General features: G+C 45.0%; 6 protein-coding genes across 6 annotated transcripts; 3 read left to right on the forward strand and 3 right to left on the reverse strand.

The window, feature by feature from the left end:
- Positions 1-41: 41 nt before the first annotated feature.
- On the reverse strand, positions 42-291 carry PHALS_10449 (uncharacterized protein; the record flags this gene model as incomplete). The annotated part of the gene is made up of 2 exons (XM_024725873.1): positions 42-152; positions 253-291. 2 exons carry the CDS (start codon positions 289-291, stop codon positions 42-44), a joined length of 150 nt encoding a protein of 49 aa, XP_024576606.1.
- Positions 292-1,652: 1,361 nt separating this feature from the next.
- On the reverse strand, positions 1,653-1,902 carry PHALS_10450 (uncharacterized protein; the record flags this gene model as incomplete). The annotated part of the gene is made up of 2 exons (XM_024725874.1): positions 1,653-1,814; positions 1,885-1,902. 2 exons carry the CDS (start codon positions 1,900-1,902, stop codon positions 1,653-1,655), a joined length of 180 nt encoding a protein of 59 aa, XP_024576607.1.
- An 8,053-nt stretch (positions 1,903-9,955) lies between these two features.
- On the forward strand, positions 9,956-10,642 carry PHALS_10451 (serine hydrolase-like; the record flags this gene model as incomplete). The annotated part of the gene is made up of 1 exon (XM_024725875.1): positions 9,956-10,642. The coding sequence occupies one exon, from the start codon at positions 9,956-9,958 to the stop codon at positions 10,640-10,642; it is 687 nt and encodes a 228-aa protein (XP_024576608.1).
- Positions 10,643-10,707: 65 nt separating this feature from the next.
- PHALS_10452 (Ankyrin) lies at positions 10,708-13,156 on the forward strand (the record flags this gene model as incomplete). Its single annotated transcript, XM_024725876.1, has 7 exons — positions 10,708-11,220; positions 11,285-11,383; positions 11,451-11,628; positions 11,685-12,325; positions 12,398-12,556; positions 12,622-12,966; positions 13,040-13,156. The coding sequence occupies 7 exons, from the start codon at positions 10,708-10,710 to the stop codon at positions 13,154-13,156; spliced, it is 2,052 nt and encodes a 683-aa protein (XP_024576609.1).
- Positions 13,157-13,165: 9 nt separating this feature from the next.
- On the reverse strand, positions 13,166-14,044 carry PHALS_10453 (mrna-capping enzyme-like; the record flags this gene model as incomplete). The annotated part of the gene is made up of 1 exon (XM_024725877.1): positions 13,166-14,044. One exon carries the CDS (start codon positions 14,042-14,044, stop codon positions 13,166-13,168), a length of 879 nt encoding a protein of 292 aa, XP_024576610.1.
- Positions 14,045-15,275: 1,231 nt separating this feature from the next.
- PHALS_10454 (uncharacterized protein) lies at positions 15,276-17,009 on the forward strand (the record flags this gene model as incomplete). Its single annotated transcript, XM_024725878.1, has 1 exon — positions 15,276-17,009. The coding sequence occupies one exon, from the start codon at positions 15,276-15,278 to the stop codon at positions 17,007-17,009; it is 1,734 nt and encodes a 577-aa protein (XP_024576611.1).
- Between the last annotated feature and the right edge of the window lie 1,380 nt (positions 17,010-18,389).

The raw sequence follows: 18,389 nt of genomic DNA on the forward strand, positions 1-18,389 counted from the left end.
TCTAATCTGCAATAAACTCGCTGATAACCACATTAACAGTTTCATGTTGAATAAAACGCGACAGAACTACTTAAATTGCGCTTTGTAGGTCTTCTAAGTGGTATGCAGCAGAAAATGTAACACGAGAGCGAAATTGTGTCCATGTTGTTTGACTAAGTGCATCGTTCGCGGCAGCTTTTATTTTTGAATAGCACCATATTTTGTTAACGAAGGACCCAACCATATACTCACTTAACAATCAATTCTGCATACGTCTAGCTCAAAAAAGCTTGCAGCCGCAGAAAGGACCATGATCACCTGCTTAGAAATGCTAGGGCTCAAGTTCTCGAATACATTTCTTTTTTTATTTATGATGCGGCATCGATTGCTCTGCCAAGCCTTGCTTTAACGTATCTGTCGAGGTTCAGTTGACAGATCTTGTAGCAAACATATTGTATGATTACATGTTTACATATTTCAGTATTGTTTCCTCAGCCAAGTATAATTCTAAGAAGAGGTATTGTTGGTATGAATTTAAATATCAGGATCTTTAACGGATATGGTATTGTTACTTACGTATACTTGGTACCTACAATGCAATTTACAATCCTGTATACACACTGTACAGAACAATTGTACGAAAATCACAGCACATTCTTGTGTAATTGCAAAGTCAGGTGTTAGCACTTATGAAAATGAGAGACTGCGGTAAAAGGTTGATTCATGGGACTCGTGCATTTTCACCTTACGTCAAACAAAATAGATAGCCTTAGTGCTGGATATAATAAAACGTGTTGGTCGCCTAGAAGCAAAATTCAGCTATGAGAATGTGCTAATTAGACATTTTTGTAAGCGATACTACCCGGTTTCGGATGAAACACACCGAAAATCCACTAATGCTAGGTGTCGAACTTTAAAGGTCACGAACAGAGAATCGCTTTCCCCTGGATGAGCAAACCTGGGATGGCCGTGAATTTAGCGATACTCTAAACAAAGCAATTGCATGTCGCCCTAACAATGCCCAGAATTGGAGGGCGCCTGCGCGGATGGGCCCTTCGCATTCAAGCCTGAACATATTTGAGGCGATATATTTTGCGAATGCCCGCATAGCCAAACTAGACGTACAAAATTCTCTTCAAGATCTTGCCCACTCGTCAAGAGAGGTACGAACTAACGGGCATGACTGCAGCCAACCTCCATCTGGAGACTTATAACAATTACCATCTTTATTGAGGGTCTCCGAACGAGTGTGGTTTGCACAGCGACCTTCCGCACCAGAAAGCGATTGATGAGATATTGATGCAGAGTACAACTGCCTAATTTGAGGTCGGGATGGGGACAGAAAGTAAAATTTCTACGAGCGCACCAGCGGCGATGGTTCTCAGTCATGCTGATGAGAAAAGAAAGATTTTTTGGCTGCAACGTTGCTCCGCGATGCTTGCAAGACTTCATATGTTGAAGTACAAAATATTCACGCTTTGCACGCCCTACTCATTCCCAGCTGAGTGCTCAAATGGTCGATCTTTCGCGGTGTTAAGCGACAGATCACTCACGGAGAAACAAATGCGCAGATAAAGTTGCCAGATAAGAGTTAAGCTCGATTGTACTTCAATCAATAAAGAACCCGTGCGCCTTACATAACCCTAGGGATGGCGTAAGCTCTCACGCAATATTCAGAAGTAGGTCGCCACGAACTGCTCTCCTGGCGAATCACGGACCCACGTCTGCTTATGACGCTGGTAGAAAACTACAACAGCTCCGGTGCAGATTTGAAAAATTAAGCAATTATTATCACTAGCATGGAGCAGATCTAGGGTGGTATATGCTTCGGTGAGCTACGATTCCAAAATGAGACAGAGGAATTGATCGTATTCCGCGGTCCCCAGTGGTTATCTCTAGTTATACTGGAGTGAGCGACGACATGTCGTGGAATCTCTGATGAGATGATTAGTCGCAGCGCCAAGCTAATTTGCCCAATATCAGAGCTGGTGTTGAGTAAGACATAGACATGTAGGAAGTTTTCTATGGTGAACTAGTCTAACAGGGTCGCAAATTCTTCCTCACTATCTCAGAAAACTCTTATTGTGCTCAAGAGTTCATCTTCGAGTATTTTCGAGATGCTACGACGAGTACTAGAGAGGTGGAGAAGAGCTCATCAACCGTCCTGGATGAGTCCGTCCTTGAGGAAATCGCTGAGCACAAATTACGAAAATTAGACAGCTTTGTTCATCGATCGTACAGATATTTTCATTATATACTTCGTAGATGAAAGATCAGCCCGCAGTGACATGAGACCCAACACACGTATTGCTCCCACATCGGAAAGTGCGTCTGGTATTTCCTTGGTCCCGAAACCGAATACCGCGTCAAATGTAAATGATTAGCCAGTAGCGATAGAAACTCAACGAATAGCATCAGAGTTCGAGCAATGATACTGCAAGACAATTGGTATTTTGCAACACATTGGTATAACTGTTGTCAGTTATAGTTACAATGAAGAACCGTAATATTGAAAAAAAAACATCAATGAGGACGCACCTTCAATGTATCTAAGTGCTCTTATCAAAAATCGAACTTTTATGACCAACAAAGTACAATAATACGATCGGTAAAGAGCATTTATTCCTGTTCCTATGCTGGACACAGAAGTCACAATTGAAAAATGCAGTGTGTTTTCTTTTCCATGGTCGGCTCTGATAAAAGCTTAATCTCGCTTGAGTATATCTTATTAATTATGCTTGTTTGAGCCATCCCGAGGTTTAATTTAAGGCATTGAGTGAATACAAATTAAGCACCAGCGACGCTAAACAATCTGGAGACGTAGCTGATTTGGCCACACAGCGCCTATGCACAAGCTTACATCGACGAAATATTCTTTTATGGACGTGTAGAGCACTGGGAGTCAAATGTAGAAAGTCTCATCAAATACTAACAGCAGAAGCTAGTTGTATTTTAACCAGATTTTCAAACAAAGAAATGTATACTTTACAGCCAAAAATTGGGTAGCTTTAAAAGGAAGCTGGGCCTGCGGACAGATACCGCAAATATGTAGACCACTGTAGATTGGTCAGTGCTATAGATTTGACAGACTGGAAGAAGTTTATAGGCCTGGCGAACCACTTGCGCAGGTATAGTGCGAAAGACGCATACATGATGCGGCTACTCGCTACTCCTCAAGCTAAGGGCATGCCAAATGTTTGTCGTGCGTGGCTGAGGTGGCGACCCTCACTACTGTAAAAGATACTTTCATACGAGGTCCATTCTGGCTCGTTCGAATCTGGTTCCGACATTCAACATCAATTGTGACATGCCATCGACATTGTTTTTCTTCAATTCGACAACAAAGGAAAAACCACGTATTTGTTTTAGTTGCAACAACTCAACCAGTACAGAAAAATCAAATAGTATACGCCGAGGCGCTAAATGCAAAAGAGTATGCTCTGGGAGGATGCATCTGCTTGGCAATCTCTAGGGATAGACAGTTGCAATTTTTAGTCTAGAGCGAGGAATTCCTAGTAAGTGCAAGTAATCAGCTCGCGTTGATAACGTCCCTGCCCTTTGTACACACCGCTCGTTGCACCTACCGATTGAATGACTTGGTGAAAAATGGAGACTGTAGGCATTCTTCATAGCATAATTATATACGCTGCAATGAAGAATGGTCACGAATGCATCCGCTACCTCCAAGAGTACCCAACGCGTAAGCAAAGGCGAATACTTTCTCCCTTTCCGAATTAAAATTGTATTTATCTGCTTTATTTGCGGCAGAGTCTTCGATATCTAAAATCTCAGGTCTTCCCAAATAAATAGAAAAACCTCACTACTACTGGCAGTCTCGCCACTTAGTGGCTTTTTGCTATAATGTAGCCACACTATTGTGTGATTTCACCGACTTGTGTAATCCACACCTTTGTACGGCCACATTATCTTGTGTAACCCACACTTGCATACAAGGTTACATGTAACCCCGTTACACTCTGGCTACGTGTAACCTCTTTAAAAAGAATCATATGTAGTTAATAATGTTCTCTTTAAGTACGAGGAAGAGTGATTGATTATAAATTGCGGCTTCCAGAATGTATCCGGAATGTAGCGTTTGATCACAGCCGAAGGGAGAAGTATTTTATTCCAAGCCGATGCAGAAAGGTATTTGTCAGGTCATAAGTTTGACTGACTTGTATAAGATACTTCATCCTTGTCACAGTAAAATGGATCTGATAAGTCAACACTGCCACGTGACATGCCGAATGAAGTACGTTTAATTAGGAAAACCTAAAGTGTTAGATGAAAGCGGCTTTGTCGTTTTAATTTGAAAGGAAGAGTGTATTTGCTTAGGTTGCTTAGGTTTTGAGTACCCTTGGAAGTAGTGGGTTGTGATCCGCTACACTCGTACTGGTCTAGTAAAGAACGTAAGTCGGTGTAGCTTCCTCTCAGCAAAAAGCTACGGCAGCCCCCCTGCACTTAGTAACATTCGTAGCCAATCTACGCCTCAGTAGTTACAACTTATCCGCTGTGAGAAGGATGGAACAATTCTCCTTATTTTCTCCAGTCATGCAGGACTGTCTTAATAAGCTGATGTCCCTGCTTGGCCCTGAGGGCGTGCAACACCTTGCTTCGCAAGGACTCGAAGCGATAAGCGCGTACCTAGCGGGGTTTTTAGCTGTGAAAATGCTCTGCTTGATCACTTAGAGAAGAAGCTGTCGGCATCGACTACGCCACCGTCGACGATGAATGACTTCTCCCGACCCAGGCCGCTCATGGTGAGCGTTAAGACTTTCGTGGGTGAGAGAGAAAAAAATCTTCTGCTTTGGGATAGAGAGGTCGAGATGACTATGGCATCCGCGATGCTCCAGAACGAGCAACAGCGCGTGGCGCTAGCGATCTCCAAGCTCAGTGGTCGAGCGCACGAATGGGCACTAACGTGAGGTGCTTCAGTTGAAGCTGCGTTTTTTCATATGGAAGGAGCTGGAGCGTCAGCTTTTGCGAGTGTTCTCGCCGCCAAATTAGGCATATCGCGTGAGATCGCGTTTCCTTGCCGTCCGACAGCGCAAGATGGACTTCGTCTAAGAGGTGAGAACTCTCGTTGCCGGGATGTCAGCAGATCTTCTTCCCGGGGCGGTCACAGTGACCGTCTTTATATAGGGCGTCCACACTGGCGTGACCAGATTGGAAGACTTCCATGTGCATACGTCATCTTTTGAGAAAGTGGTGGATGTGGCATCGAATGCCAAATTAAACTTCAAGTCGGCACGACTTGCTGGAATGCATATGTTCAGAGCTCGTCTGATCCGATGGGTCTAAGCTATACTTAAAAGTAGGAAGGAGAGCTCCGAGCTTCCAGGCAGCGTTTAAACACCCTACGGTGTTTTGTCCATAGAAAAACCCGTCACCATCGTACTGGTTTCCCCTGCGCAAGACGCGCCAAGGTTCGTCGAACCATCGCTCCAGCGCCTGCCAGTCTGGTTCGTCGCGGGGAAACGACACCACTCAGTAGCCGGTGGGCGACCTACTGGGAAAGTTCTGTTGAGCCTCAGGGAGGCGTAGGTCAACAGGGCCCAGCCCCGAGGAGCTCCGTGCTCTTGAATCCGGAACGTATGTGCAAACCGGAATTGCGGGTTGTGAAGGCGACCGTAAAGGGCTTCGAGAAGCCATGGAAAATCCTTATCAATTCTGGGGTGTTGGGCAATTATGCTCGACACTCCACGATCGAAGAAGTCACCTGTTTGCTGAGACGCTGAAAGTGCGGTTGAGTGACACCGTCACTGTTCACATGGCGATGGGGACTTGTGTCTCCATGCTGAAAGTTCCTGTGAATCTCAGTGTCAATTTCCTTGACTTCGATAGCGTGGAACGCTACTTAGTCTTAGACTCGGATTCAAGCTATGACCTTATCCTTGGTATGGCATGGTAGGAACACCATGAGCCTGATTAAAGGTCGAAGACCTTGGGCGCTACGCGCATGTCTCTTGGTGGAGCTATGATGAGCCATGGGACCAATCTTTACTTGGAAGCAGAAGCACTGTTGGCGTGGCACTGGACCGGGACGGTCAATGTGTGGATATCGGAGTATCTGAGTTGTCGATCGTCGAAGGTGCATCGAACAAGAGTCCGGAGCATGGCCAGCGGGATAAACGTGCGGTGGCACGTAATCCACTGAGAACTGCAAAGGTACCAAAGCAGTTGCTGCATGCTAAAAGTTGCATGGTCAGCCAAGGGCTGAGGCATCGAGGGGGGGCTCAGCGATGCACGTGAAGTGGCACGTAACCCACTGAGCACTACTCACGGTACGAAGCAGTTGCTGCATTCCAAGAGTGGCATTATCGGACAAGGTCCGAGTCATTTGGGGCAAGGCCGTTCTGATAGTGGCACGTAACCCACTGAGCACTACATACGGTACGAAGCAGTTGCTGCATTCCAAGAGTGGCATTATCGGACGAGTTCCGAGTCATTTGGAGCAAGGCCGTTCTGATAGTGGCACGTTCTCCACTGGACGAAGACTGCAGAAATAGCAGCTCCTCGTCGCATGTTGTAAATATCATCTAGACTTCGATGGAGCAGGGAGTGCGGACCCTGGAGAACGCCGAGTGCGTGCTCCCACCGGTCTCGATAAGACGTAAAATTTTATAGAGAGTAGACGGTGATGCTGTATTTTATCTGCAAGACGCAGAGTGTCGACCCTGACCTAAGGAGTGTCTACCGTAGCCGAAAGCGCACAGTTATACACCCTTGTCAACGGTATGACGGAGGAGGAAAACGTCGACGCCACCCTTGAGGCAATTCCGCGGTGGATGCTCTTCTTGAGCTGGATGAGATGTCCCTCGAAACGTTCTGCGGTACCTTAAGGCAGGCGACTTAGCCGAAGTGGTTATTCTACGACCGAACGAGGTGAACAACTCGTCGTCGCATCTGAATGAAGCTGTCCCGGAGGATACCAAGAGGGTGCTGAGTGCACGAAGCGGATCGTCGATCCTTAAAGGCCGCCGTCTGTTCTACCTCCGGACCGAGGTGTGCGTCACGAGATCGACCTGGTTCCGGGAGCCAATACTGCGTAACACGCCTGCCCAAGAAGCAATGTAACGTCATTGATGCTTCTTTTTGCAAAGCACGAAGCCGGAAGTGTGCGTGAGAGCAAGTCTCTCCATTCGACACCCACATTTTGTGCTCGGAAGCTGAACGGCAAGTAGCGTATCGTTCACGCTTACAATAATCTAAACGCTGCCACCATTCCGGCACAGACGCTGATTCCTAGGAAGGATGTTATCCAAAACAATATGGTTAGCTGTACAAAGTACAGTGCACAAGATTTTGTCACGGGTATTACCAATTGCTCATTAGAGCGAGTGATATTCCGCTGACAGCGGTGAGTACTCCGAGCGGGATGCTCTGGGAGTAGCTGGTGATGTCCCAAGGGATGTCAAATGCACCAGCAGTATTGAATCGTCTTGTGACGCAGTTGATCAGGCCCCACCGGGTGTATGCACAAACATACTTTGACGACATCTTCGTCCACATTCGTGTGGAGGGACGGGAGGACAGATGAGAAAACACATCGTCCATTTCAGAGCGGCACTTGAGTGCATGCGCACGAAAAAGCTGTATGTTAATGCATATAAGTGCTGCTTCGACGCTGAAGACACCACCAATTTAATGTTTTTCATTGGGAAGCGTGGCCTTCCAGCGAATACCGCTAAGGTCGATGTCGGTGGGGACTGGCCGGTCCCAAAGGACCAAAAGAACTTGTGCAAACGGCTTGGTCTCGCCAACTACTTGCACAAGTATAGCGCAAATCATCTGGGAATGGCACGGCCATTGTAGAGTCTCCTTAAGAAGGATACGGAATGGTGTTTGGACACCGAGCATCGGGAGGCTTTTGACAGGGTCAAAGACAGCCTCCTTCATACACCAATACTGGCGTTGCCAGACCCCGATCGTCTTTTTAGAGTCGGTTGTGGCGCTTCGGGCTTTGCCGTCGGCTGTGCACTGCTGCAAGCAACTCCGAGGGACGAGATTTGGTGATCGCGTTCGAATCTCGCCAGCTTAAGGCTGCGGAAAAGAACTACCCAGTCCAAGACAAGACATTACTTGCGACTAAGTATGCACTTGGCAAACTCAGGGTGTACATGCTTTACTCAAAGCCGTTTGTGATCCACACAGATCATGCGTCGCTAAGCACTGCGACTCTACCGGCTCAACTTTTGCAGAGGTGCCCTCCTTCTTCGCAATATATGACTTCGATGTGAAGTATGAGCCAGGAATGAAGAATGCCTTGGCTGATGCGTTGTCACGCAGACCGGTGTATGTGCTTGCTCATGTCATGACGGTGATTTCGTCAGTGACGGATTTGATCCGGGTCGCATATGTGGGTGACGGTATGTGTAGCGCTGCCACAAGCTCTCGGGAGCAAGGCGTTTGGCGACTCAGACAAGAAATTGTCGGGGCGATTGCGCGTACGGTTACACCGATATTCGTTGAATAAAGGTTGGTTGTATTATAGCACCGATTCGACGGATATGCCACGAATTGTGGCTCCTCGCGATGGAGATTTAAATGCTGTCTTCTCTATGAGAGCCACGAAACCCCACTCTGTGACCATCTCGGTTGTGAGAATACCCGCAGCACTGTGATTTTTAAGTACTGGTAGCCAAAGCTGAACAAATGGACGAGCTCATATGTGCGCACGTGTGAGACGTGTCAAAGGGTGAAACCCTCTCCAAATGCGGTGGCGCCGCTGGCCAGTTAACCGGTACCCTCCAGGCGTTGGCAGTCCTTAAGTTTGGGCATTGTGTTTGGCCTGTCGAAGGACTCGGCGGGCAACACGGGTGTGGTGGTCTTTGCGGACCGTTTGAGGAAGATGGCTCATGTGTGGCTGTGCCGGACACCATCAACGGTGTGTGGTACAGCAACGCTGTTTGTAGATCGTTTCTTTCGACCGCATAGACTCCCGGAGTCAATTGTCTCCAGCAGAGACCCATGCATCTCTGGGAAGTTTTAATCGGCAATCTTCAGGTTGCAGGGCACCAAGTCAACTATGTAAAAAACAGACCATCCGCAGACCGATAGTCAATCCGAGCACGTGAATCGCGTCATTGAAGGCGTTCTTCGCAGCATCTGCGCTGAGACGTCGAAGTGCTGGAGTGCCATGCTGCCACTTGTGGAGCTCACTCTGAACAATGCAGCGCATGCGTCTACTGGCTACACGCCGTTCTCGTCATTGCTAAATTGTTCATATGAAACAAGCAGCCTGCTTTATGCTGACTATTTGATCCTCTAATTATCGAAGTCTTTAGTGATTGAATTTTTTTGCCACGTGAAGGGCATTTTCCTGCGTATGAATAATGCATTCGTTTGCACAACACCTGTGTATCCTGCAAGTTCCACTAGCTACATCCGTAAAATCTTGTACGAGTGCTACTAGCAATAATCTATCATCAAGATTAGAACAAAGTAAAACACATGACAATTATGTACGGTAAAACCCCGTCACATCAATGCATCGTGTTTATCGTACTTGTTTAGATCTCTAATGAAAGACTGAGTTTTCTGCAACGGAACCCTTATTGGCAATGTATGACGATAGCCGTATAATATTGTCGTTATAACCGAGAATTGGATGCACTTCCATACGATGGCCTTAGCAAAATGTCTCTGTCCATTAAACGCTCAGCCTGCCAAAAAAGCTAAAAATTAACTGCTATTCGGATTCAGAAATTGTTGTAGAGGTGGAAGATGAAAAAACATCGAAGCTACCGCTAAATCAGCCCCTCATTAGCTCCAGTGACCCATTATCCCCTATCCACGGTACACCATTCATTTCATATGTAGTTATAGTTTCAGCAGACTAACTGGGCATAGTGATGTATGTGAATATGTGCTATTCTGCTCGCACCTAAAGTGTTTTTCAACTTTTATCTACAAAAGTGTAAAATTTAAAGAACAGTTTAATCTTCATGGAATATATCCTGAAACTTTTACAGGGATGACAAGGCCTATTCGCGTGCTATGCCTTCACGGCTGGCGCACGAGTGGTCAAATCTTGCAACGTCAGACCTCTGCTCTACGTCACGCATTTGGTATAAAGGCTGAGCTGTTGTATCTCGATGCACCATGGGCCGCCTCGGGCCCTGCACCGGAGCTGGTGCGCTCGTTTTATGGCAAGACGGGTCCGTTCTTTCAATGGTGGGACGCCTTGAAGCGCAAAGACGGTGTAACGTATCGATACGAGGGGTTAGAACATTCTTTAGACTATTTGACGGGCCAAGTGCAAAGTCTAGGAACAGTGGATGCTGTTTTGGGCTTCTCTCAGGGTGCCGCTATTGCAACTTTGTTGACGGCACACTACCAAACAACATATAATCACGTCCCGTGGAAGGTCTGTATATTAGTAGCCGGATTTTACCCACGCACTGTCGAGACACAAGAGCTTCTGGATGCTGCTAAGAGGTCAGCCGATGGAGCGATCGACATTCCGTCGGTACATGTGATTGGCAAGGCCGATCCTTTAATTACTCAGATGGAAAAGCTGTTTCGAAGCTTTTCTAGTATAAATCGAGTCAAGTTCGAACATGACGAAGGGCACAAGTTTCCTTCTTCTCTAAAGTACAAACAAATGTATCATGACATTGCGCAGGAGGTTTTAGCGAAGACAAGTCAGGCGTGGAGATGATATTAGTAATAGAGTGGAAATGTATCATTTTACATACTTGAAATTTGAATGAAAAGTCAAATAGGATGGAAGGTGATTCCAAAACCGTGCGGCTCGTCGTGCAACTTCAAACTTTGTATCGTGCTCGACGTGCACGCCGTCAAGTTGCAGAGCTAGTCAAATCTGCTTATGTTGAATATTGGGATCCTGTAAATGGTCTGGCATATTACTACAACGTACACACAGGAATATCGTCTTGGGAGAAGCCAATGCTTTTAGCAGCGCAAGACTCGACGAATTTCGAATTGCAAGCCCCATTGAAAACGTTGAACAATTCAGTGAAGTCATGTGTCAATTCATTGTTACAATTAAGATTGGAAGATCAAGAAAAACAGAGAGAAGAATGTAGTACCTTTAAGAAATTGTGCGACGACGAAAAGCAAGCACTAATGCGTCGACATCGTCGAAAGATCGCTCGTGCTACGCATCGATTTAATACGAAAATATTGGACGACATGAAAAACGCTCGACAAGAGCGACAAGCGAAATTGAAGAATGAGAATATTCAGCTTTTACAAGACCTTTCGGAGGGTAGAACGGTACGTCATCACTTCGATAGTGATTTTACCAAATGACATTTTTTTCCTATCTTGGACGTACTAGAAAGAAAATGTGCAAAGCGTTCGTGAGGCATCGATGCAGGGCAACTTAGAACGCGTCAAAATGTTGTTAAACATGGGCTTAAGTGCCAATGCCGAAAGTGTACGTAATTCCCGAGCTGCTTTCTTTGATGATCACAGATCTGAAAACTTGCTGCGTTTTTTTTAAGGCGATGGGGTTAACCCCACTGCTAGCTGCGTGCCAGGGCAATCACGCTTCAGTTGTTCGCTTGCTGCTGCTAAGTGGAGCTTGTGTCAATCATGCACATGTCAAAACTGGTCGGACGGCACTTATGGAAGCTGCTAGTCGTGCCGATGCCGCGGTTTTAAGAGAGCTTTTACGATTCGGTTCGAAGCAATCATCTCGTGACCCTTTTGATCATAATAACGTGACATGTTGATAGGAGCTAACATCGATTTTAAAGATATGCGGGGCGAAACAGTATTTGATTATCTCAAAGACACTGCGAACCGAAACCTTATCGAAAGTGCATGTCAACCCTGGTCAATTGAGAACGCTTTATTCCCAACAGAATTTAGAAAAATCTCTTTCACTTGTGCATTAGTCAGAAAACGACAATGGGCTATGTACAAGCGTGAACGGGCAACGACACGCATGGAGTTATCTGAACTAAAACAAACTATTCAACGTAAGTTAATCGACGCCAAAGTTCGTTATGATCAAGACATCCGAAATAGTCGTTTTGAGCCTACGCTTTTGCGACGACTGAAGACGATAGAAAAAGCTGATGCACACTATGATGCCGAGCGTAGGACGTTGCTAATGGCTACACAAGATGCCGTTGATCGACGTCGCGAAAAGGAACGACCTTGGTATCTATCAGACGTGGCGATGCAAAACATCCTGTCATTTTGTTCAAGGCACTGGTTTCTACAGAAATCAAAGCGAATATTATCATTGAACAAGAAATCAGAAAAATCTCGTAATGGCACATCGGTTGCGCCAAAGAAGCTTAGACCACCACCAGATCAAATTCCAGACGCTTTGGACGTCGAATGGATCTCCTTTGAGCGCTTTTTTCAGGTAATTTCAATGTGGCACATGAACGTCAAATCTGTTTCAACCCAATTTTCACCCTACGAAACGCATTTTTAGGAATCGTGTAATGAACTGCAAGCATTAGCTGGCAGTGAATTTTTTGACGCGATAAATAACATTTCAAGAGACGCAAATGGAAATAGTCTCGCTACCCTCGATATCTGTGTCCAGCAGGGGAACAATTTGCCATACCGCGATCCCATTTTCAAGGACATGGTGCTGTCTAATTGTCGTATGCGCGTAGCTGAAAGATAAATTAACGTGCAAACTTGACGTTCTAGATTAATCCTTACGTGCGCGTTTTCCTCCGGTCAGCCACGATTGTAGAAAGAACTGAAGTCTATCAATCGGATACGCATATCGCTGACTGTAACCCTGTATGGATGTATCGCTGTCAAATAAAATCTGTGCCTTCAATTCACAGAGAGCTCGGCATTCAGATTGTTGACGCAAAGCGAGGAGAGGTAGCGGGTGAGATTTTCATTCCATTGCGCAAATTTCTAGACCAGAAGGATCAGAATGAGTGGTATGTAGTGCCTCCCACACTCCGACAGCAAATACTTGAAAAGAAACCGCGCGATCAACCAGCACGTATTCAAGTTCTGGTACGATTTACTCACACAAAGGTACAATCAGTCGCAAGTGATACTATACAACTTCGAGAAATCCGAATGTCTCACTTCTCATTACTGTATGTAGTCCATGGTACTCACACGCGAGCTTCAAAAGCTTTCACAAACCCGCGAGAGTCTTGTTCAAAAGCGGCGTGACATTATACAGAGAGCACTAGATCTTCGCCTTGACAAGTTGCCGTAAAATCTATCTCTACTCTTCGAATCTTAGGTGATTGCCGTGTGTACTTAGATTCTTACAGACATCACCATAGCCATCCGGTTTCCTTACTTCCCTATCGCCGTACTTTGATCCCGCCCAGTCCGGCAGTGTCGGGAGTATTATTTCTTCTCCTTCTCCAAGTGTTTGGTAAAGATCCTTGACGTACATGTGCTTGATAAGTCCTGGTGGTCGAGCCTCCTTGAATGCTTCCAAGGCCCCCGTTACCGTATAGCCCAGCCTTTTGACCATATACGTGACAATGAGATAGCCCGTTCGATTAAGTCCATGAGTGCAGTGAACAGCAATAATTCCATCTGGCTTTCTAGCTATGAAATCATCGACAATGACCACAAACTTAGCCACATCACGAACGTCTGGCGGTCTACTGAATCCTTCAATCTTGAGCTTGACGTATTCCACTCCAGTCTCCTTAAACTCTTGTCCACCATCGTAATATTTAAAAGTGTTAGTGAGATCGATGATCATCTTCACGTCAAGGTTTTGGGTCATCTGTAGTTCTATAAAGTCCTGTGGAGTCCAGATTTCTTCTTTTTGGTGGGAGAACTGGGGCAGATATTTGGCGTCTAACGGGACACGAAGCGGAACAAAACGAGAGTTTCCCACAATAGTACCCATTTTCGCCACATCAACCCAATTATCGGGGATCCGGATCTTCTTGCTTGGCATCTCTCGCCGTCTACTGCGCGCACGATGGCGTAATCGGTTTGAGCTGCGCGAGCGTGAGCGACGAGGAGGGTGATCGCGAGGTGGCAAGGGATTGAGGTGGCGGCAATGATGCGGCGATGCACTACGACTACGATTGCGAAGACACCGACTGGGAAGTGGACTAGGACTGTGGCTACGGAGCATTAGAGAAGTGCCTAATTTAAAAAATTACAATATTTTAAGGAATAATTAATTTTGAAAGGAAGTATCTTTATAAATTGTAACCCAGGTGCATTGACAATGTTGGTTATAAAATAATCTGCAAGAGATCAAGAACTATTGAGTCTTCGTAGATTATTTCTCGTCAGCAGCTTGTCTATGAATGGACCGCTGAAACGTGTTGACCTTTTTTGATCCAGAAGAGCTATATCTCACTTATACATCTGCGTACAATGCCGAATAACAACAAAATGCGTGCAATAATCCAGAGCGTAAAATTTCACAAATGTTTCGCGATCACATATATACATTAATATATTATAAGCAGCTTAAAGAGCAAATGAAATTATCGACAGTAGCGAACTAAAAAAATGTTGTGGATTGCGATGATAGCATGAGTAGCAGAGAATCTTTACATTGATATCTTCTTGCAGAAGTGATGTACCTTCAGACTCGATTCTTTATAAGATGAAACTGATATCCTTGTGCTTAAGGATTTCAATATTTCATATTGCTTGTCAAAATCCTTTACTCTAACCTCACAACGTTAAGATGTTTCGGTGTGCGCCGTATGGCTACAATTTGTTTGATTGGCTGGCCGAGTTGAAGCCAGCAACTTTGGTCGTTTCGTTTACAGTCGTTTTGTTTGACAAACATGTATCAGGTCGAGCCTTTCGGTGGTTCGTGCTTGCTATATAAGCTTGGAAAATTATTATACTTGTTAGTGTCTGTGACATTCTAACTACACGAACGATACACGCACGATCACTGGCCATATATACATATATATATATATTTTCAACTTTGTGACGATATATGGTAGTCGTTCCAAAATATTATGGTCATTCGCTTACTCACATCTTATAAGTAAGAACATACGACCCTCCATTTCCAGATTGCCCTCTTTAAGACAGGATATTATTACTGGTATTTGTCAAAACCGCAAAATTTAGGTTTCTGAGACATGCAGTCTCGTTTTTATCGCCTCTATTCATTGGCTCAATCTCACTACTATCTCTCTGATTCGCCAGCCTTCCTTCCCCTTGAGAAAGCGGAACACAATCAAAAGCAACGAAAGAGGGAGAGCATGGCCCAAGCTGGATATCAATCCACTGGCCCTGACCTCTCAAACGTTAACCCAGAATTGCTTCGTAGTATGATGGATTGTGTCGATACATCGCTCTTTTCTTCTGCACAACTGACCAATTGGACACAAATGAAAGCGCGTCTTGCGTCTGCAGTGGAGCACAAGACTCCCGTTTCGCTTTCTACTGGCGACTTGGTCATGGTCAAAACAGAATTAGCTCGTGATGACGATTATCGTCAACCTCTTCATCGAGAAGCTAGTATTCAAGATGTATTGGCATGTCTATTAGACCAACAGCCACCGTCTGCACGGATGATGAGCTCGCAGAACGCAGGCGGGAGCTTTCTTGTTCACTCAGAGAATGCGAAACAGGAAGCTGACTATAAGCCATCGTTGAAAAAACTCTTGAGTTCTAATGATTTTTCGATGACGGAGAAGAAAGAGAGTCTTCGGCATTTGCTCAGTTTTATTGACACTTCGTTTGCTAGTAATACGCCTGAGCCATTAACACAAGTGTACAAAGACTGTGAGGCTGGGACTCTCCAGCGACTCTCTAGTCTCCAACTCATGCGGAACTTTATGTCGCCAAATTCACAACAGAATGCTGGAACCGCAACGGATAGCGGTATGGGTATGCGCACAACAAGCTTTGAAATTATTCAAGCCATGCTGAATGCTACATCGAATCAAGCTCTTCAGAAACCTATGACGAGTCAAGATAGTTTTCGGTTTCAGCATTTAGCAAGAACATTAGAATCTATTGAGACGGATGTATCTGCGATTGATAATGACGATTATGGAGGTGATGATGTAGTACAAGTGGATAATCTCGATCATTTACTGGATTACCATGGCTCGAATTCTAGCAATATGTCGGCGACTACGACCACAACAAGTACACAAGGCCAGTCAGTGGGATTTGTGGATACCCAAACTCTTGTCAACCCTTCGCGTAACATATACACGGAGAATTCTCCCTCAACTAGCAACATGTCAACGTTCATGACCTATACACAGCCAATAAATAATCATCAAGACTATAATCCAACGGTGTCCACACCAGCGAATTTGCCAACCATGGGTATGATACACCACATGTCGAGTCTATCATACCAGGAACAACAACAACAGCAAAATTTATTGCAGCAACAATTACTGCGTCAGGAACAACAACAGAAGCAACAACAGCAGTACAATCAATTGTATCAGAACGCTGTGCTGCACCAGCAACAACAGAATGGTCTCATGTTGTCTACCCCAGGGTATGCTGGTGCAAACCCACCTATGCCTCAATTTCCGAATATGCTGATGAAACCAGGCGCTGCCATGCTTTGCCAAAAGCCACAGCATTTACGAAGTGGTAGTCTAACGCAGCAGATGCGAATAGCAACACAGAATGGCAAATCGGTCAAGACTGATGTAAATGGGACTCAATTATGCTCGGCTCTGGGCTGCAATCACGCAGCTCGTGTGAAAGGCATGTGCAAGCTGCACGGAGGAGGTCGACGATGCAAGGTTGAAGGGTGTATGAAAAGTGCTCAAACTGGTCACTTATGCATTGCTCACGGTGGTGGCAAACCGTGCAATGTCGAAGGTTGTCCCAAGACAGCACAGTCGCGAGGATTGTGTAAACAGCATGGAGGTGGTGTCCGATGCAAGTATGAAGGTTGTACTAAGAGCTGTCAGTCGGGTGGATTCTGTCGCGGCCACGGCGGTGGGAAGCGATGTGAATTTCCAAATTGTACTAAGTGGGCACAGAAGAATGGCCACTGTGCCAAACACGCACAGGAAATTGCTGCACAACAATTACAGCAACAGCAGGCGATTCAGGCGCAGATGTACCAGCAGCTTGTACATCCCTAAATGTGTATTAATTTTCTACAATTAGATGGAAATGGAAAAGACAGAGCTGAACTATACAAGATAGCCCATATAGGTAGTAAAAAGCTTTAAAAGCACCATTCGGATAATGTCGATAGCCTCAATCTTAATTTGTTGTGCTTGTGGTCCACAAATAAAATAGTCATAATAAATAGTAAATCTGACAATATTGATATGACTCTCAGCTCATCTCGATTGTCAATATCCATATTAAAATGCCTCGGACTCTCAAACTTCATTCATCTTCTTGACGGTCAGCTATGCGTTCGCGAAACAGCAGCAGTTGAATTTGAACATTCTGAGCACGATCGTTAACGATTAATGCTTGATTGCACTATCGTACCAGCTTTGCTTTGTATCTCTTTTCGTCATTAACAGTGATTTTGCACGGTGCGTTGAAGTCAAGTCTTAGCCTTTTGAATATTTAATTTGATAATTGCGTGCATTCATTTTCATTGTCGACAAATATGTGATATTGTAAGGTTCATGAAACATATTTAATAGCGTAATAAACAAAATTCAAAATGTGAATTTGGTATGTTTCGGTCACGAAAATCCTTTTTTTTGGTGTGTCGGTATCTGGAAAAATGTGCAAAAATCATGCTTCAACTGTCATTGCTACTCTAACTTTTTCGTCGCCGTCCGCACCAGGTACAGCGAGTCCAAAATGGTGTCTATCTCACTACAGTTGGACGTCGAAGGCGCGATCATCGTATCCGGCGTCGAGCCAACTATGAGTCCATGGAGTATGCTATTTAGTTCAGGATGTAGTCAGTCATTTATTACTTTTACTGGGCTGGATTATTGCGCCTTCAGGAAGCTACTTCACGTCTTCAAACAAACATGTACGGAATTTACACTATATATAAAAAATTGAGTGCAATATTTCTTTATCTGGAGTCGTCCGAGACTAAGGATCTACAATATGTTTGGTGCTTACGCTAGTGCAGACAAAGTTCAATTTCCACAATGGTATGTGCGTGCTTTTCGGTGTGACTTCGTCGACATGCTTACTGTTTCTTCGATTCGGACGACATATCCTTGTTTATGTCTTGACGCCCCATGGAGGCGGAGACGTCTTCCAACGGCTGAAGAAATTGAGCATTTCCAGGCTGCTTATATCAAAGTATTCGATACTCCCAAACGTTTTGGCCTTCGCAGACGGGTTGGAAACATAACTTGAACAATCGAAAGACGTCGTAGTGTTCCATAAGTTATCGAAGAAAAAACTCTGGCAAACGTCGTGTCTTTAAAGTCAATGTCTTTGCATAGTTTAAGTTAATGCAGCGGAATTGCCTGTTCGTTGTGGGACGTCATATGCTGGATATTTTTTTTCTTTTTTTCAGATGAAATATTCGTTTA

This window comes from Plasmopara halstedii (assembly GCF_900000015.1).
Source record: "Plasmopara halstedii genome assembly, contig: Scaffold_470, whole genome shotgun sequence".
In the NCBI taxonomy this organism is placed as follows: domain Eukaryota; phylum Oomycota; class Peronosporomycetes; order Peronosporales; family Peronosporaceae; genus Plasmopara; species Plasmopara halstedii.